Source organism: Canis aureus, chromosome 11, assembly GCF_053574225.1.
Source record: "Canis aureus isolate CA01 chromosome 11, VMU_Caureus_v.1.0, whole genome shotgun sequence".
Lineage (NCBI taxonomy): Eukaryota > Metazoa > Chordata > Mammalia > Carnivora > Canidae > Canis > Canis aureus.
In genome coordinates this window covers 54,929,055-54,950,404 of record NC_135621.1, presented here as the reverse complement: position 1 = coordinate 54,950,404, position 21,350 = coordinate 54,929,055, and the positions used below count along the sequence as shown (strand labels likewise).

The following is a 21,350-nucleotide window of genomic DNA, read 5'->3' as shown; positions in this document are numbered from 1 at the left end:
TTTTGTTTTGTCACTATATATTTTATTATTTCCTTACCTCTTTTTGTCTGCCTTTCCCTAATAAACCATGAGGTCTGTGAAAACAGGAGCCAAGTCTGCTCCTCCCAATACTCTTTCTTCATTACCTAGCATAGCACCTGACACACGTATACATATACCACATACTTAATAAATTTAAGTGAATTAACCAGTTGATGTAGGGCTTGGGGTTATTTTTTTCTGCAACAGAAATTTAACCTGACTCTGAACAAAACTAAACATAAAACAGCTGATATTATTATATCTGTTTGGATATAAAGATTTGATTAGCATAGTTAGGTTTCTGTGCAAACACACCATCCAGGTGATGGTTTCTCATTGGAGATGATTGTCAGTCTGGTATACCCATATCTTAGAGGTATTTTGCTACAATCTTTTCATCCAATCTCTACAGAAGATACAATATTTCTAAATGCTTAGAACCTTAAAAAATTTTTCTCCTTCAGTGTCTTTTTTTTTTCATAATCAATATATGTGTCTAATAGTAGACGTGGCTACATTACTGCCAGAGGATTAAACTCTGGAATAAATTCTGAGGGGAAAAAAGAATGTTTAGAAGGCTGCAGTTAATGTCTTCTTAGTCAGTGGATAATGGCTTTTAGGTGCTAATTCTCCCCTGCGAGCAAGCATATCTGCCATTACTGTCAATGCGATTTATATATGCTTATTAGAGAAAGAATAGACTCTTGAACATGGGCCATAATGATTTTTCTTGTAACTGGGCCATGGTTGCTCCCAAACTGTTTTACTACCTTTTTATTATTTATGCTCTGCATACATATTATATTCCTTTGAGTAAAGGAAACAGACATTACTTGTTATTTTTACCACTAAACTTCTCAGTCCTGCTAAACAAAATGTGCTTCCCTATTTCAGAGCTATCAAGAACTTGACAGTTGAGATAATATTTAATTTTAAGTATTTGAAATTTGAGGGAGAGGGGTTGGAGGGTGGTATTTCCTTATTATCTGTTGGTTCACTAATGGAGCTTTTAAAGAAAAAAACATGACAGTTTCAGGCTTGGGATGGGTTCATTGAGTTAAGGCTCAAATTTTAATATAATGAAAAAAAATAAAAATCAACACAAGGAAGTATAAAAGTCCAAGATATTTTTTCAACTTTTTATATTCTTCCTACTATATACCTCATTAATTCAATGTTTCTTGTGTGATGTTTGAAAATTATTAAAGGCGCACTTTATTTGCTAACAACGCAGTAGTTCCCCACAGAATAGTATTGAGGTCATTGAATAAAAGAACTGGAGAAGGAGAGAGAAATGATGTCATACAAGAAACTAGAAATGTGAGGGATTTAATAGTATTTTTACATCAGGCAGACAAGAAGGAGGCATCATGAGGAGGAAGGGGGGGGAGAGACAATTATTTATAGTCATTTTTCTTCTATTAAAAAGAGTTTGTAGAGACAGAATCAGAAAAAGAATAGCTGAAAAGAGAACATGTCGAGGGATGGCAGCAATGCTGTTACCAGGATCAAGGACTAGTAAAGAGGTGTGGAAATTAAGTGGAATTAAGTACAGCTCAGGGGAGAGTTTTTTACACCAATGAGTTTATAAGCATCAAAATCAATTATGTATGTAGACAATTTTTCTCGCACAAGAAAAAGCATGCCTTTTATAATTCACTTACTGGCATTTCCTCAAAGTGCCATCTAATATTTTAACTATCTTGACTAAAGAAATGGAAATCTGTCAAACTGGTTGAGGGAGGCCCACAAAAATGGTTGTTCAATCTTCATTACACCTAGGAAGAAGGATCAGTGCGTTTTTTTCAAGGGCTGGTCCTGAGATCGGCTCTAATTAATATTTTCACTAATATCATGGATGATGGGATAGGGTAAGCTCGATAAATTTTCCAATTATGCCAGATTGAGTAGTGAAGCTAGCTCCTGGAAGAACTTGATGGCAATTTAAATAACCTTTTTGAGTTTCAGAAGAAAGCAAATGACAGTTTGATTAGACAAGAACAAGATGCTGGGAGTGAATCACTAGCATTGATAAGAGTACTTTATGTTGCACCCTGGGAAACAGGTTCACATCTTTATTTATTTTACCTTCAGTAGAATAGATGGGTACAGTAATCATCTCAGAGGTAAAGATGGGATGAGGTTGGACTTTCATGGGTTTGACAGAGGAGTTTGGTGGGATGCAGAGGCATGAGGGCTGAGTTGAAAAGTCAATCACATACATCTTCAACCCAACTTCATTCTTGGGTGTTTAAAAAAACATTGTGTTTTATGGTAATGTGGACTAATTTTACTCATATTCTCAAAACTGAGCATGTCTTGATTTAGTGTAGTGGGCCCACTTCAGGCATCCAAAGCATAAGTGCAAGGAAAATGGCATGGGTTCAGAAGAGATCAGCAGAAACTCTCCAGTGTCTGGGAGGCTAGTTCTAGCAAAGACTGTGAGAATCGTCCAGCACAGAAGAGGGAAGGTGAAAGTGCATATTTAACTTTAGACACATTTTCGTTGTTGGTTGTTGGAAGAATAGTTAGCACCCCTTCGTTTTTTCTCTTGGGTATAGGAAAACATAGTCTTTTTTTTTTTTTTTTTCATGAAGAACATTTCCTTATATATAAAGAAAAGCACATAATCACCAAGCTGGGATGTACCACTTGCTGATGGAATTATTTAGGACAATCATTGCTCATAATTCTTCCCTCTCTTTTCCGTCCTTCCTTCTTCCCTCTCTCCCTCCTGTCCTTTCTTTCTCGCCCCTCCCCCCCACCCCATTTCTTGCTTCCTTTGTTTCTTTCTCCTACTTTTAAAAAATTCTGCAACTTTGCCTAATGAAGGTGATTTTTGTTAAGGCTATAATTTGGACAGAGATTACAACCTGACCTACGGAGGTCTTATTAAGTATCCAGCCTCATCCTTTAATATATCATTGCCATGTTTTTACTATACGTAACTGAATGTCAAAGGGTATTTGAATCCTTGCATTTTAAAATGTGATGTTTCTCATGGAAATCTATATTTGGGAGTTTCTTTCAGATACAAAAAATAATAATAATGATAATACATTCTCTTCCCTTTCAGGTCAAATGGCAGGCGATCACACAAGGCTGGAGTTCCATAACATAGAGACTGGCATCATCACAGAACGTCGGTATCTGTCTTCTGTCCCCTCCAACTTCATTGGACATCTGCAGAGCCTGACATTTAATGGAATGGCATACATTGACTTGTGTAAAAATGGTGATATAGATTACTGTGAGCTTAACGCCAGATTTGGCTTCAGGAACATCATAGCAGACCCTGTCACCTTCAAGACCAAATCGAGCTATGTTGCCTTAGCTACATTGCAAGCCTACACTTCTATGCATCTTTTTTTCCAGTTCAAGACAACATCCCTAGATGGACTGATTCTATATAATAGTGGGGATGGAAATGACTTTATTGTGGTCGAATTAGTTAAAGGGTGAGTATATGTCAGTTCAATGACAAATAAATACATATTTGCAAAATGGACCTCAATATCCAAAAATCTACATTGAACAGATGTGTTGGCTTCTAAGGTAGTGGGCAGGGGTGTGGGGAAATGGCTTAAATAATGTATTTGTTCAAATCACTTCTTATCTTTATAAAGTTAATAGGAAATCAGTAGACTTTTCGATACCTACATTTTCATATATAAAGTACAAGTAATACCAAGTTCTAATTATGATAAGCATTCCATGAATCATACACTTCAGATGTGGGTTTCTTACTATGCGCACTATAATTCTACAAAAGGTTTCTACAAATGTATAGAAATGTGTGCAAATTAAATATCTAATATTAAGTAATCAGATTACTTTAATTCCAAGAAATCCCATTTAACTCAAACTTAGTTCTACATCATACTTCCTTGAAAAATTTAGAAGTAAAGGTTTCTGTAAAATTTCCTTGGAACAGTGAGGAAATTTTGATGTATTGTAATTGATTTGGGTATGCATTCATCCAATCAGTGAATATTAAGTGAGCATATCTACAATGGGCTGGAGAATGTACCAGGCACTAAAACAGGCGAACACATAAATATAACAGAAAAACATTATGAAAAGTTTCCTCAGATGATCATGTTCAAAGGTTCAGGAGACTCTTTAGGGAAATTAAGAAAGTGTATGAGGCAGGGAGTGGATATCTGAACTGAGTCTTGAAGGATGAGTGCACATTTCCCACATAAGAAACAGGTATTCAAGACTAAGGGAAAGCAGGTGCAAGAAACTGGCAGAAAACGGAGGGTTTGGTGGGGATAGGGAGTGAGTAGGGAAAGGTATTTACCTGCCAGTGTCATAAAGTGGGATGTAGACCAGGATGTTAAAAATAATTTTCACTATTTACTGTAACGCAGATAATGAGTAATCCTCTGTGCTAAAATTAGAGTGTTTCTTACTTTCTTGTTAACTGATCCTCTGTACAACTCACTCTCAGACAACTATCAAGGATGGAACCACATGAAAAAAGATCTCCATTTGTAATATTTAGTTGGACTCCATCAAAAATTCAAAAAGTGATGGCACTTTCTCAACCTTTACTTTTTTCCCAGGTACTTACATTATGTGTTTGATTTGGGAAATGGTGCTAACCTCATCAAAGGGAGCTCAAATAAACCTCTCAATGACAATCAGTGGCACAATGTGATGATATCAAGGGACACCAGCAATCTCCACACTGTCAAGATTGATACGAAAATCACAACACAAATCACCGCAGGAGCCAGGAACTTGGACCTCAAAAGTAAGTGCACACTGAGTCATAGTAACAGGAACAGGCCCACAAGGGCCTCACTCACATGACAGATCCGTTGTTTTGGAGTGTGTGTTTGCAAAGACTGACCAGAATTTCATTTCCGACACATAATTAATAATAGAACACACAAGCCTCCGTTCCCCTTTAATGTGGCAGAAACGTATGTATTTTTAATAGCTAAAAAAAATGCAACCTCCTAGAATGCATGCATGATTAAAATTTAAAGAGAAAACATGTTCTTAGTCTTGATATTATAAAGACAAGTGGGTTGTTTGCAAGTTTCTTTAGTCCCTACAGTTTTTAATCGATTTGGGGTCAAGGTGACTAGATACCTAAGGAGTTTCTTCTAGAGCTTATTCGTTTTCTTTCCTTGGTGAGGTTTCCTAGATACTTTCAGAGCCTCTGACCAACAGGAGTCTGAGCCTGGCCTTTACCCTTGTGTCTCCAGCAGTGAATTTGTGCCATCCAATTCCTAACACACACACACACACACACACACACACATACACACACACACACACACACAGGAATGCTTCTATCACCAGCTGCTAAGAAAGTTTAACAGACTTTTTCTTTCCGTATTGATACTTGATTTCTCAAGTGAGCAAGAAATGCTTAGAACACATGTCAGTAACAGGAGAAAATAACAGAAGTTTCTATTTCAATGGGCCTTGATGATTCACTAAGAACATATCCATACACCCCATCTTATTTAACATGACAACAAACATTGGAAGAGATATTATTAGAATTTCATTATGAATGTAGGAAATCTGAGCTTTGAATGGCTTGCCCAGGGATAAAACAACTGCCACCATAGAGTAAATATAGCCTCACACCCCCTCCATTGTGGGGATGCACACCCCCCTCCATTGCTTCTCTACCTTGAGGTATCCAAAGCCCTTCAGGGATCATTGTGGTCACATTTTTGCTTGACGAGAACTCTTCATTTCTATTGATGGGATCTTTTCCTTTTATTCAAAACATAAATACATAGGGAAGTTAGAGAACTGGAAAGAGAAAATCTGAGACAACTCTTTCCAGAGAAGAATATTCTTTCTAAATAAGGTGAAAGAAGAAAGAAGAATGTTTCATGTCCTGTAATTGCAGAATATATTTACAATCCCAGGACTATATTTGTCCAACACCTAAAATGTGTGATAATGGCTCTCTTCCTTCTTTCAGGGTGGGCCTCCTGTTAACTTCAAAGCAATCCTGTTTGTGTCCACACATCTAATAGCTTAGCTCAGGAAGGAAAATGAAATTCAAAGGAAATGCTGTTTAACAGGCTAAAGCTCTTTCTCTTTTTTCTCTCTGAGGTGAATGGAGTACATTTTCCTTATTTTCGTATTTTGTGAGTCCCCGTGTCTTGCACAGTGGTTTGAGATGATAATTGTCAAGGGAAAGGGAGAGATTGTGACATTCGGTGTGCTGGCCATGTCAGCCACCAAAGCTAAAACAAAACGGTGTCCTGTTTGTGGAGGGGGAGACCTCAGTAAGCAGAAATGAATGTCATTAGAACCCGTAGACACTGCATGGGACACTAAAGTGGCCGGGAAAGAAGCAGTTCATCTTTGACTGAAGTATGTGACATGCACAGACCTACATACACGTTGAGGATATAGAGAAGTAGTGCAAGGCAGTGGGTTATGTCTCATTGGATAATCAGGACACTGTCTTCTGAGGTAAATGTTTGCTTTTTGTTCATTTAGAAATGGAAGTGAGGGCAACAGGAGGTTGTGGTATAGCTTTCTTTCTGGTGGTGAAGGGGACCTTTAGAAATCTAAGTGACCCTCAGAGCTGATTCTTATTAAAACATTCAGTGTTTCGTAATTCTGAATGTAAGAAAGGCTTTATCCACAATTCAAAAACTAAAACTGAGAATTAAAAATAGCATTTTATATAATATTAAGTTACTAAGTGTTGAATTCTGAGTGCATCCATTTAAAAGAAAAAAACCCACTATTTAAATTTGAAGTTTATTTCCCAGGTAAATAGAGATTCTATAATAATGGTGAATCCATCCCCCTTTACCTCGGAAAGTTCCTGTGTGTTTACAGATTTATCAGACTATGCCAAAAAGTGAAAGCAAGTTCCTGAAATTAAAAATTAAAAATTAAAAGCCAAAGCTGTGGGCTTATAAATTGAATGTGTGATCCCATGGCCCAACGAAGCCCTCTTGCCATGTGTGCCACTGACCAGGAGCTTAAGAAAAGACTGTGGTCGTGTGGCAACACTTCTCTTAGTTTCCATCATTACCAACTTTTGGTGTGTGTGGTGAGAGGCACTGGCCAGATGAGGAGTATTTATTGAGCACTTCCTCTGTGCGGAGTGGAGAGTGCATTTTTGAAGAGGAAGAGAGAGTTCCTGTCCTGAAAAGCTTTCTGTACTATGATTCAAATTGACTTGGGGCATTTACAGGGCAGAGAACAGGACACCCTGAAGCCACCTCAGGGCATTAAAACAAATCTGGTGGCATTAGGAAAACTTTTAGAGGAAGGTATATTTAAGGGATTTCATAAGGATGATTAAAACCACAAGGCATTTTCTCTTTCCTACCCGGATGCCCACTGGAATCAGGGAGGGCTCACTGATCTAGGAGAACATCTACAGGAACTCTTCACTCAGAATTGAACAGCATTGTTTTCTTGGCAGGCTGGTCCCGGAGATTTCAGATGCTCCAAATACAGGAAAAATGAAAGGTGACCTATTTTGGTCGACCGTTTTATTTCACATATATTTTGCCTTTAAAGAATTAAAAGAGGGGCACTCAGTGGCTCAGCTGGTTAAGCATCTGCGTGTGGCTCAGGTCATGATCCCAGGATCCTGGGGTTGGGCTCCCACGTTGGGCTCCCCTTAAAGGATACCCATGGAAGATGGAGTCCAAAAACAGTCTGTTTTGCCAATCTTTGCTCTTTTGCTAGATTAATGAATAGGCAAGACTGGTCTTAATTCAAATCCCTGGGTAATGAATGGTAAGGATGAAATAAAATAACCTCACTTAAATCTATTTAGTGTTTAGGAGAAAGTCCATAAATATTAGCTCCTTCTCATACACACACACACATACTAAACATACAAATTTGCCAAATACAGGAACAAGAGAAGCAACATTAGGAGGAATTACATGAACTCTTTATCTCTCTAAAGGGGGCAGGACTCAGAAGTCCCACGATGAATGTGCAGCTGTGCCAGGAAATCATTGCAGAGAGTCCTTGGGGGGGGTGGAGGTGGTGGTGTGTGTGCTTCTTCCTCTCCCCCTGCTGCTCCCCTGCTTGTGCTCTCTCTCATGCATGCTCCCTCTCAAATAAATAAAATATTTTAAAAAAAGACCTAAAAGAAAATTATCATAGTTACTCTATCCTCTACTTAAAGTTACTGCCACAATCTTTAGTTCTTCTCAAAGTGTGGTCAGCCAGCTGCACCACTTCACAGTCATGTGGTGGGGTTCATGAAATGCAAGTTTCTGGATCCCGCCCCAGACAGACTGAAGCAGTTATCATTTGACAGTAACGTTCAGGAAATGGCCGGTGTCTGTATTTTTGAAGAGTGCTCACTAATCTAGATGCCATGTGTTTCAGAACCCTGAAAGAATGCAATGTCCATGTTGAAGCAAAATTTAACTCTCTTCTGAATTTAGTACAAATCCTGGTTTTGCTTTTATTTTATGATTTCATTTTTGTTTGGTTTGATCAGGCCTGGGTCAAAGAGACATTGGTTGCTTCAGGACGACTTTAAGTCTTTTTATTCCTGATGTTACCATACCGCCAAAAGACACTAGAGGGCAGCATGAGGCCACAAAACCTGCCTTACAAGCCTGAGGTTGGGGCGGGGGAACCTCTACAGGCTCTTCTTGTGCTAAAGCAGAATTTCTTTGTTTTCAGCCATCTGATACGCTTTAGGCCTCTATAATAATGCACACTTTTATCTACAACTCTGTGACATCAAATAGACAGGAATTTAGTGTGGAAATTTGCAAACTAGGGTCCATTTATCCCATTCCCCACCTTGAGTCCCCTGGAGATGGTCAGAAATGGGCAGGAACCTAGTGGTCTTTCTCAGAGAAGAGGAATTCCATGCAGGTGACCTTGTTCAAATTATCTTTCGTGACACTGCCGAGTTCTCAGGGGGTTCTGTGTCTCTCCCTGCTGATACAGTTTTGCTTTCATCTTTATTTCCCAGCTGTTTGTGTTCTATTCCCTCTGGCTATTATGTACAAGCTGCAACATGCAATGAAAAGAGAAGCATAAATTTGCTCTCTGCAATGATTTCCTGGCACAGCTGCACATTCATCGTGGGACTTCTGAGTCCTGCCCCCTTTAGAGAGATAAAGAGTTTGTGTAATTCCTCCTTATGTTGCTTCTCTTGTTCCTGTATTTGGCAAATTTGTATGTTTGTATGTGTGTGTGTATGAGAAGGAGCTAATATTTATGGACTTTCTCCTAAACACTAAATAGGTTTAAGTGAGGTTATTTTATTTCATCCTTACCATTCATTACCCAGGGATTTGAATTAAGACCAGTCTTGCCTATTCATTAATCTAGCAAAAGAGCAAAGATTGGCAAAACGGACTGTTTTTGGACTCCATCTTCCATGGGTATCCTTCTTTAAGGCATTACTTAAGCTTATTCTTTAGCAAATTGAGGATAATTTACTTGATGGGGGGAAAAATAGATTTCTAGGTGTAGAGAATACAGTGCCCTCAGGTGGCCACTTAACAAAGTACTTAGAAGTGAATAATCATGCACTGGCCACATCTAGGTCAGCCCAGGCAGAGGGCTGCCCTTTGTTCTCCCTCTCACACCCCAATTCTTGCCCTCCCCTACCCCCCTGCCCCTGGGCTTTGAGCAAGGATTCCCTCTGTCTGCCTATCTTGGATTCCCTCTGTCTGCCTATCTTGTCTCTTCTCTCCTTTTAACCATTACCGGCTTTTTAACCTTCTTGATATTCCTCCTTAAATCTGACTTTGAAAGCAGCCACCTGCTATTGTTTATCCCTGCTACCAAGGCCCTAAAAGTTTCCATAATCAGAGGCGACCCATCCAGGGCTGTCCTTTCAAATACATTCAGTCTCTCAGCAAAGATTGAAGTATTAGTGTTCTTTTCATCTCGGTCGTACACCGGTCCCTTTTGCTGAGCCGCCTACCCTGTGCAGTCCTGAATATTAACACACATTTCTCTATCCTTGAATGTTGCCATTTGACAAATCCTCACTGGCGTTCTTTAGTGATCCAGATTTGATCCCCGTGTCCAGATCATGTTTAAACATGCCCAGGCTTTGTATTTTCAGCCCATTTGCCTTGCCCAGATAATTTACTCGAAACCTTCAGAGAAGAGTCCAACTTTGAGTGTAGCCTTTTAAAGCAGGAGAGATGGGATTGAAACTGGAGGTAAACTTCTATTGTTCTGTTGGTTAAGCTGTCTTTATAAAATCTTTTTTCTTAATTTGCAAGGACTTGAGATTTATTCACAGCACTTTAGTTAACGGGGGATTATTTTAAGGATCCATTAGAAAGAGACAAGAAATGCTTTCAGCTGATGAACAATGAAGCCACTCAGAGAATAAGAACTTTGCTATGATTGTCATACTGGGATCTCAAGAGCAAGCCTCCTTGGTATTCCCTTGGACATTAATAGCCACTGCTCCCTAATTCCCAGTTCCCCCGCCAATCCCCTCTGAACGTGTCCACTTCCACATAAATGATTTCTCTCTGCTCCCTGGCTTCTCCTACTCTTGGCTTCTGCCTCTTGGCTTCACCCTATTGCTTTTGTTAGTGGGCATTACTATTTTATCTGTCCCCCTCTCTCTCTTCATCTCACTTTCAAATTCCCCCAAACAAGTGTTCTAATACAGTGATGAGTGGACCTTTCTAGAACACAAATTTATGGGCTTTTGCCTGCTGTTTTTGGTTAGACTCACTTCCTCAGGCCAAATAGCTATAAACACAGAACTAGATTTGCCCTGACATAAAACCTAAACTTAAAAAAAAAAAAAAAATCCCTGGGAAGGAGGTCATGGGCTGGAAGACTCTCTGAGCTTCCTAGAAGGGATCTAGACAATGTGCTTATTCAGAAGAGCCCTGAGTGTCATACCAGAGATGATGATGAGGAGGGGATTAAGGGATTTTAAGCAGGAGAGTAGAATTCATTGTGCATTTTTACAGTCATTCCTTTAGCTTCAATGCAGAGGATGGGCACAGGCTGGGAGAAAGAGACTACTTTGAGGCAGTCATCAAGTACGGAACAGAGACCATCAGGCTCTGAGTATGTTAAAGTAAGATATGACTCTATTACTCTGTTTCCTACACAAGAACTGAAAGACAATTAGAGATACGAAGCTATTGTTTCTCTCCTGATGTCTCCATTATATTCCCAGGCTTTGCAGAAATCAGTCTTAATCTGGTCTCTTTACTTCAAGGCCTTTGCCTGTGTGTCAAAATCCTTGTGTCACTCCCACTCCCAGTGAAATATATCCCCCCGCAGGTTGTCTTGGACCTGCTCTCTGACCTTCGGTGTGGAAATTCCTCCTTCTGCTCCCCTATAAGCCTTGGACCAACTTACATGACAGAACAGAGTTTAAGTTCTTTATTCCCTACCAACAATTACATTTTCTTTTGTATTCCTCCACCCATTGTACTTGTTTTGGAGTCTCTTCTGCATGGGGCATAGGTTTTCTAATGTTTACATTTCTCTATGCCCTCTAAACCTGTTATTTGAAGTTTACCTTCCCACTATTAGAATCATTGGGACTCAGAGCTCAAAGTAATCTTGGAGACAAACTGCCCTGAGTCATATCTTTTACTCAGGTTACTCAGGGGAGATGTGCCAGCACCGCCATATAGATAATGAGTGTTTCCAGATCTGGGCTTCTAATTCCCAGTTTTATACTCTTTACAGTAGGGCAGGGAAGACAAGTTTTATTGCTTACAGCAACTCAGTTGACTGAAAGCAAAAGCTTGGAGCAACAGGCTGAGAAGAAAACTGAGAACTTTTATGGATTTATTAGAGAAGACACTTTATGTGGTTGGCCATAGAGCTAAGATGAAGACTGGTGGTGGTGTGTGGGTCACCTATTGTCTTCTTATTTCTGGTGCAACTTTAAGGGCCCCAACCCTTTCAATTTGAAGTTGCTTTAGGGCAGGTGATAGAGATGCTTAAAGCCCTAATGCTGATTTCTGCTCACCCCTGAAACTAGCTGAGCTCTGACAGCCACAGACTGTTGGCTTGTACGCTTGGAACAGCTGAGAGGAGGTCATGTTCCAGGAGAAATAGCCTTCCCAGTCCTCCCACAGGAAAACATAGGCTCCTGGAAATCTGAATCCAGTGCCCACACACCTTTCAGACAAGGTGCCCATTTACCATGTCCCAACAGGACAGTGATCAGACAAGATGAGCTCTTAAAGCTGTGACATTTATGCTATGGAGGAGAAAGTGCCTATAGGTTCTGAGGTGGGTTCTTAAGAGTGGGGTGCTGCACACAGGCCTCACCTAATTATAGCTAGGCCTTCAATGTTCATCCGTCTTCGGAATGCCTGAGATGAAGCAGGGATGTCTTCTTTGAAGTTGAGCTTCTTGGTCAAGAGTTCCCAGTGTCCGAGCAAGCTGGGAAAGCAAGTTTGCCAACAAGCAAGCTTGACTCATGGAAGAAATATTTGAGTCTTCAGAGTTTTCATGCCCAATCTCTTTTTCTTTTTCTCTTTCTTTTCTTTTCTTTCTTTTCTTTTCTTTTCTTTTCTTTTTTTTTCTTTCTTTTTTTTTTTTTTTCTGAAAGTTGACTCAGAGGTCTATGGGGGTACAAAAAGCATAAACCCATTCAGACTAACTTCAGTGGAAAAAGGGGGAAGGGATGCAAAGTATATCATTCAAGGAACCCAAGGGCAAGAAAGAGGAAGTTTAAGGCTGGACCTCATGAGAGCCGCATTTGGGAAACATGTCAGCAACAAGTCAACATCTGCACTCTCTTGGTCTCTGCTGGGGCTGTGACTTGCTTTCACTTGGCTCCCCAAAAAGCCCTCATTGTTTTCCCTCTCTGCACACTGGCTTCCCCTGCTTTCATAGGCATTGGAAAAAGAACTCCTCACACCTGGCTTTTCACCCCTGATCAATTCAAATACTCAAGAGAGACTCACTTGAGTTTAGGAGTCCTAGTGTCAAATTCTTGGAAATTGATTGGAACATATGTCCTTCCTATGACCAGGATGAGGGTATGGTAGGAGGCGAGGTCATACTGTACAAATATGAATTCTCTGGATTTGTTTGAAGAAATATTTGGACAGACTGGGAGTATAAGTGGAGTCATCGAGGGCTCTGAAAGGTAATCTATAAGCTCCTAGACAAAAATCAAGGTGGTGTGTCTCTTGTTCTGGAGCAGGAGTTGAGGATGGGGGCTATAACCATCAAGATGGTAGAAAACCGGGCTTTACACAGCACCAAAATGTTCATATGACTAAATTCATAAATGAATTTTGGGTGGACAAAATTTTCCTGTGCGTGGAGAGAGACTTTTGAGCTGGGTTCAGAGACTGCACATGAGATATGAAAGCCAGAAGCGTAAGTCAGGGACTCACTGGATTTTGGGGAAACACAAGGGAATGAGAATGCTAGATTTTTATCCTCTGTGGAATTGGGAAGATTTAAACAGGCTCCTCTGGATCTATAAAGGATAGAGAGGCCGTGGTTGACTTGTGGGTGATATTACATTTGTTCGTTATAGATCGCAAAAGTAAATATCACTGTTACTTTCAGTGGTTGTTCCATTTAGTTAGGGTTTAATAATAATGCGGATCCAGCTCTCTTTTACTGCGGGCCGGAGGAAAACTAGTTTCTCCTTTTGATCCCGAACAATTCCTCTTGAGCCGTAGTTCAAATTCAGAATATACTGTATATACTATACAGAGTTAGATGGGCTTAGGGTATGCTCCCACTACTGTAGAGATGCTGCATATCCGTTTCTGCCATCCTTACTCTTGTAGGAAAGCAATTTTTAATGTCACTGGGCTGCTGCTGACCTGGTATTTTGACACACTGGAGAGTACTTTCAGTACTACTTTGGAACTGCATTAGGTCAATCAGGCTTTCTTGTTAATGCCACAGTAATGTGGTTTTCTGTTTCTGCCCTTAAAAGGGGCCCTTTCTTGACCTTTGCAATTAATTATTGTGGTTTTTCTTGAGGATAAGTAAGAAGCAATATAGCATTGTAATTAAGGACACAGGCTTTGGGGTCAGACAGACTTAGGTGAAATAGCATCCCTACTATTTATTTTATGTGTGTCCTTAGGCAAGGTACATCACTGTTCTCTCAATCATCATGTACCCTTTGCTAAGCATTAGCTAAGAGGTTTACATAGATTATCTCTTTAATTTCTGTAACACACTGGTGAGGTTGCTGTGCTAAGCTCTGAGTTACAGGTGATAAAACTAAAGTAAGTTTTAGGGAGGTTGAACATCTCACCTAAAGAGTAATTATAGTGATACTAAATATTGAATAGTTATAATAATTATTGTAACCGGGATCCCTGGGTGGCGCAGCGGTTTGGCACCTGCCTTTGGCCCAGGGCACGATCCTGGAGACCTGGGATCGAATCCCACGTCGGGCTCCCGGTGCATGGAGCCTGCTTCTCCCTCTGCCTTTGTCTCTGCCTCTCTCTCTCTCTCTCTCTCTCTCTCTGACTATTGTAAATAAATAAAAAATAAAAATAAATAATTATTGTAACCACTTTTGAGGGCTTATCACATCCCATGCACTATTATAAATACTTTACACGTGAGATCTCAATTCTCACCACAGTGCCCAGGATCAGCCAAAGTGCTCCTTGAAGCTCAAAGGTTTATGGGGGAATTGGGAGTGGGGGTAGGGGGACCTAGTAAGGCCCATCTGCATATGACAGGCATTGACAATATTTAGGCCACTTTTTCCAGGTTCTCTAGAGGTTGCTTATTAACATTCTCAGGCAGGTTGCATGAGACTCCCCCACCATTCCTGCCCACCCTCACTTCATCACACACACTACTTACATTTCCCACCATCGGTTCCCCTTGTAGCTCTGGGACTGTAAAAAGACTTCTCCAAGCACTTTAAGGTCCTGTACTAATTTACTAACATAGCAGAACTTTGCTATTTATAAAGTTTGACATCCACAGGATAATTTGTACTTTTGCTAGGACACAAGTTTGAATCATAGACAGCAACAGGGCGATATGCAAAACCTAGTGTTTTTGTGAGAGAAACTACTGGCCCGGCATTTGTCTTTGTTCTCTGTTTGGAGATATATAAACTGCCCTCATTAGTGCCATCATTGTCATAATTAGTAACTTAATAAATAATGTCATTTATTGAGTACCTAAGTGTTAGACACTGTGTTAAGGGCTTAAAGTAAAATCATTAAATTAAATAAGCATGATGTTCAAATATAATCAAGCAACAATAGTATTTATTATTTACCTCAAGCCATCACTTCAAAATGAGGATCTGTACCATATACAGGCTTAGAGGAAATCTCTGGGCTCACTGTTAAGACAATTCTACAATCAGGGACACCTGGGTGGTTCAGCGGTTGAGCATCTGCCTTTGGCTCAGAGCATGACCCTGGAGTCCCGGGATCGAGTCCCACATTGGCTCCCTGCATGGAGCCTGCTTCTCCCTCTGCCTGTGTCTCTGCCTCTCTCGTAAATAAATAAATAAAATCTTTTTAAAAAGAGCAATTCTATATAATAATTTTATATTATAAAACATTTTTATTTATTTTTTTGCAGTCAGGAAGTCTGTCTTCATTTGTTTTTTTTTAAGATTTATATTTTAAAATATTTTGTTTATTTGAGAGAGAGTGAGCACGCACAAGCAGGGGGAGGATCAAAGGCAGAGAAGCCTAAGCAGACTCCCCAGTAAGCAGGGAGCCCCTTGTGGGGACTCAATCCCAGGACCCTGGGATCATGACCTGAGCCAAAACCAAACACTTAACCATCTGAGCCACCCCAGTACCCATATAAAACATAATGTTTACTCGAAATTTTTAAAGATGGCCAATCTGGGGATCCCTGGGTGGCGCAGCGGTTTGGCGCCTGCCTTTGGCCCAGGGCATGATCCTGAAGACTCAGGGTCGAATCCCACATCGGGCTCCTGGTGCATGGAGCCTGCTTCTCCCTCTGCCTGTGTCTCTGCCTCTCTCTCTCTGTGACTATCATAAATAAAAAAATTAAAAATAAATAAAAAATAAATAAATAAAGATGGTCAATCTAACTTATTAATCAGAGCTGAAAATTGGGGCTGCCACTTGCTTTGGTCAGTCATAGGCAGGACAAGGGGCGTGTTCAGCTCTGTCCCTTCCCATTGCTGTCTCCTCACAGCTTGTAGACTAGGGACATCATGCTCCTGACCTTTGGACTCCTGGCCTGGTGTAGCCCTTACTTCACCCCCTTTAGCGCTGCTTGTCTGGGTTCATCCAGGGCCCCTCTTCCAGAACCTCCTGGCCTCAACCTCTGTGGAGTGGCCATATCTTCTTTTCCTTTCATGCAAGCTCTTACTCCCAGATCTATCCTGGCTCCATTGCCTGGCCTGTTCTTGTTGCACACGGGGTTTACATCTGTCCATGAGAAGTTTCCATGTTCCTTTGCCCCTTTCCCCTGGAGGTACAGCCTATTCCTACTGCTCTCATTTCTCTCCTGCTGCCACAGGCTGTTTAAAACTCTCCAGTCAGGGGATCCCTGGGTGGCTCAGCGGTTTGGCGCCTGCCTTTGGCCCAGGGCGCGATCCTGGAGTCCTGGGATCAAGTCCCACATCAGGCTCCCCGCATGGAGCCTGCTTCTCCCTCTGCTTGTGTCTCTGCCTCTCTCTCTCTCTCTCTCTGTGTGTCTCTCTCTCTGTCTCTGTGTGTCTATCATAAATAAATAAATCTTTAAAAAAACAAACAAAAACAAACAAAAAACTCTCCAGTCAGACATCAGTCCTGTTTACCCACCCCCCAGCTTTGGGAAACACAGATTCTCTAGGAGAGCTGAGAGCCTCCTCTCTACTGTGGGGGCTAGAATGTACCCCCTTTGTGGGAGGCAGTGGTGTAAACTTACTACCTAGAGCTCTCTCTCTTAAACATCTTTCTAAAATCTGACACCTTTTTAAATCATCATCATCATCATTATTCTTTTTTTAAGATTTTATTTATTTATTCATGAGAGATAGAGAGAGAGAGAGAGAGACAGACAGACAGACAGACCGGCAGAGGGAGAAGCAGGCTCCATGTAGGGAGCCCGACGTGGGACTTGATCCCAGGTCTCCAGGATCACGCCCTTGGCTGAAGGCAATGCTAAACAGCTGAGCCCCCATGGGATGCCCTGTAGAAGTATTTAAATATTACTCTGTATGTTTACCAACACGTAAGAAGTAATTTCTTCTGAATATCTAGAGTGAAACTATACTACTTTTTTTTAAATCTTGGGGTGAAATGTTACATAATAGAAAAAAATTGCTCTTCCATATAAAACTTCAGACTTGTACATAACTACATTGTGCAGTGCTGAAAAATTTCACTTGTGGTTATTACAGGAGAACTGGATATTTCTACTTTGATTTTCCCCATGTTCTTCCCACCCATATGCTTGCATAGAACCTGTCTATCGGTTCTGTCTCCTTAGCCTCTGAAGTCTTTCTTAAGCACTATAGCCAACAATTTTAATCGTGTGTTCTTAATATGTATCCTATAGGCCATTTACATTTATAGGTACTTAAAACAGGCCCAAGCAAATTAAATACTTGTTTGGGTGATTGGACATTGGCCTATCAATCACTCTTTAGCTGGTACCTGTCAGCTATTTGCAATCCATTCTGTTATTAAAGTCCCAGAATTTTCCTAGCATTTAGGGAAGGTTGTTCATACCTCTCTGTTCCCCTTTTTGATCATTGCTGTTAAGTATTTAAATTTCTCCTTAAGAATAATTTAAATATTGGAAAAACAAAGTATTCTGGGACATGCACTAGGGAATTATTTGATTCCAGCGGATTTGATTGCCTACTTGAGAACATTCCATCTTTCAGGCACAGGAGAAATCTCTTCTTTTTTTTTATATATTTCATTTATTTATTCATGAGAGACCCAGAGAGAGAGGCAGAGACATAGGGAGAAGCAGGCTCCCTGCAAGGAGCCCGATGAGGAACTCGATCCTGAGCCCCAGGATCACACCCTGAGCCGAAGGCAGACACTCAACCGCTGAGCCACTCAGGAGTCCCCAAAATCCCTTTTTTGAAAAAAAATATAGAAAAGTTCAGATACTTAAGGAAGAAAATAAGTTTTATATGACTCTATAAAGCTTACATATTTTAGGAGACTTTGGCAATGTCCAAAAAGATTTTTTTTTTTTTTTGGTGTATGTTGTATCATTTTTCATTCCCCCTTGCTATCCAAAAAATGACTAGTGGCTTTATTCTCCTTTATTCTGTATATCTTACTTGAGAACAGGTGCCATTTTTTTTTCTGACCTGCATTAAACAGGCCACTATGGGGAAGAGCTGTTCTTCTAAATTTACCCTGTAGAGCACTAGATCTTCCCCACCCAAAATAAATGTTCCTTTATTTTGAAATAGGAAAAGAAAATTTCTTTGAGTTAAGGAAAGTTATTTTGAAAAAGAAAGAAAGCCAAATTGCTATACAGAACTACCCAAAACTTTAGGAAAGATAAGATTTGCATAGGTCTTCTTGTTGGTCCCTTAGTTATAAGTCTCTGTTAATTTCAGGAATAGTCATTTCTAAACTCCTCCACCTATTCTATTCCTGTCACTGAGCTGGTTTTTAGCAAAAAGAGGAGGCAATGGAGTGTAGTGGAAGAAGAGGTAGCCTGGGAGTTAGAGGTTTGGGTACCAGTTTAATTCTCCTCATCGCGTTGAATTGCCTTGGGCAGTTGACTTACCTTTTCAGAAGAGTGGTTTGCTTACCTGCATGTGGGGTTAATAGTAACTTCCTGCCTGTTGTGAAGAATTGGTATGAAGGTCAAAATGGAATAGGAGGTGGCAAAGCCCCCAAACTGAGGTTCTATGCATGCTTAAGGTGTAACGTTATTTTTGTGATGGAGAACCTCTGCAAGCCATGTGTAGTCCCAGAGAGTGTCACACACTGAGTGAAAAATGAAACACGAAATGGTGACAGGGCTGTCTGGTGCTAAAGGATGTCTAAGGTATCCACCCTGACTGTCAATCGGATAAGGAACGAGGAAAAATAATGATAATATCTGAACTGTGTTTTCACCTAAAGGCAAATTTACAAAGCCATGAGACAAAGTTAGCTTGGCATGAATTTATATGCCCGAACTTGTACCCCATCTGCCATGGTGTCACTGGCATAGAGTAGGTTTAAAAGAAGATGGATTGCTACACACACCTCCATAGCAATTTCATTTTATTATTTCCCATTTAGCATGCCCACCAGCTTTCCCTCACAGTCTGTTGGCCAAACACACAAACAGAATCTGTCTTCATGTTGTAAGTTTTATAATCCTACTTTAAAAAAAAATTCTTTTTTTGGGAAAGTTTATTTTGAAAATATCAGATAGAAACAAAAATTTCACAATGTTGAAAGCATTATGTGTCATATTTATAAACATAATGTCAGTATTAACTCTTAAGGCTCGCTACAGGAAAACATTAAAGTCTGAGTATAAACTTTATCAGAGCCCTCCCCACCTGTTCATATGCAAGTATTAGGTTAGGCTATCGAGGAATGCAGGTGTCCTACTTAATCTCTTTGTAGGAGGCAATTGAAAAATAGCTGCCATATCTAAAAATCAAATTGGGGAGTCATAAGAATTCTACCCACTGGTCAGAATTTTGATACCTAATATTTATGTGGAAACAAATTGATTTTTGTCCTCATGAGATTACTCAGTTAAGCATGCAGCTGAGTCTCCCATTGTCCTGGGCATCTGTGTTAGTTTGCATGGACTCCTGCTAACATTTATCACCCTTACTTTCCTCCACTGGCCGAAATACCCTAAAACATTCCTGTGTTTGGTAGTAGTGGAACTATCCCAATTGGCCACTGGCCACTTGGAGTCTATAGCATATAGACCAGGGCATGGTAGGTGAAAATCATCATTGTTTCAGGGGCCCTCTCCTTGGAATCAGATCCTGCCATTTTCTGGCATCGTAGCTTTGAGCCACAGTCTTTTCATCTGCGACATGTCTCCAAGATAACTGTTATTCTTTTTGTAGCTCAACAGACAAAAATCAAATGAAATTGTATATGCCCAAGTGTTCACTAAAGTTGAGAATACTGCACCAACACCAGTCATTGTTGTACCATAAAATCAATGCTCTCTTTTCTGGTTTTGACCATGGCGATGCTTGGCACTGATTACCAAGAACTCAAAACTGTGAGGAGGCTCTCTCTCACCCAGACAGGGCTCTGTACGGTTAAATTCAGTTGTCTCCGTGGTTTTTTTGTGAAATTGGAAGTCTTTCTAGCAAAAGCAATAATGTGGAAGCCTGATGTATGATCAGGAATACTTGTGGCTGGCGAGGAGCTAAGAGATGGTAGCAGCAGACCAGAAAGACTCTACTCCTAGGAGTCCTTGAGTGGTGGACCAAGGACTGCATAGAGTGAGACATCTGAAAACTAGTTAATGCAGATAGGGATTAACAGATTTACCAGTATAGAGCATTAGGAGTCCTTAAAGTCAGCTTGGCACTGTTCTATGGCCACAAACAGTAAGTGCCTGCCTTTCTGTGATGACAACAGGATGCCAGAAGAGAAGAGTCTGGAGAAATAGTGTAAAATGTCCACAGTGTGAAGTGCACCTATGCAGGCCACATGAATTATATCATTTTTTTTGTTTTGTTTTGTTTTTTATGGAGCAACATAGAGAATGACAGAGTGGCCAGAGACAGAACCTTCTCCCTCTCCCTCTGCCTGCTGCTCTGCCTACCTGTGTTGTCTCTTTCTATCTGTGTCAAATAAATAAAATCTAAAAAAAAAAAAAAAAAAAAAAGAAAGAAAAAAATTCTCTTAATGAGTTGGATGGCTTCACTTCTATGTTCAAGAAAGGAGTCAGTAGAAGAAAAATTCCCCCAAATTAACTTCATTATTAGGTGGAGGGAATGAGAGACAAATATGACTGCTATACTCATAAAACCTTCACTGTGTCTTTATTATTCAAGGGACTATTTAGTGAGTGCAACACACCAATCCATTCATTCATCCAGTTATTCAGTGATTACTAAGTGAAAATGAGAATATATAGATGCTTAGCTCATGATCACTTTTCATGGAATTTATTAAACAATGGAAAGATTAGATATTCGCATAGAAAACTGGGACAAAATATGGTAATTGTCAGAAAGGAGGTTCAAAATGTTACAAACATCTGAATACGCTGAGCCTCTGGCTTTGTTTAGAAGATGGAGGGAAGTACTGGCGTGATCAGAACACAGAGGAGAGACTGATACTTTGAGGATAGAAGGTGGCAGGGACACCAGGTAACAGGCGCTGTCATGAAAGGTATACAAGGAGAAAGGTAGACAAGAACTGGAAAGAAAAATTAAAACAGAGGGACAAATGTTTGAAGTATCAGCAAAGCTGAGT

General features: G+C 40.3%; 1 protein-coding gene across 22 annotated transcripts in view; it reads left to right on the top strand.

Annotated features, from left to right (window-relative positions):
* The window catches only part of NRXN1 (neurexin 1), a 1,110,252-nt gene that overhangs the window by 532,891 nt on the left and 556,011 nt on the right, over positions 1-21,350 (top strand). For all 22 annotated transcript variants that reach the window (XM_077915348.1, XM_077915346.1, XM_077915359.1 and 19 more), the window contains 2 exons: positions 3,098-3,479; positions 4,590-4,780. In XM_077915348.1, coding sequence (XP_077771474.1) covers positions 3,098-3,479; positions 4,590-4,780 — 573 coding nt within the window. The remainder of the gene's footprint in view (positions 1-3,097; positions 3,480-4,589; positions 4,781-21,350) is intronic.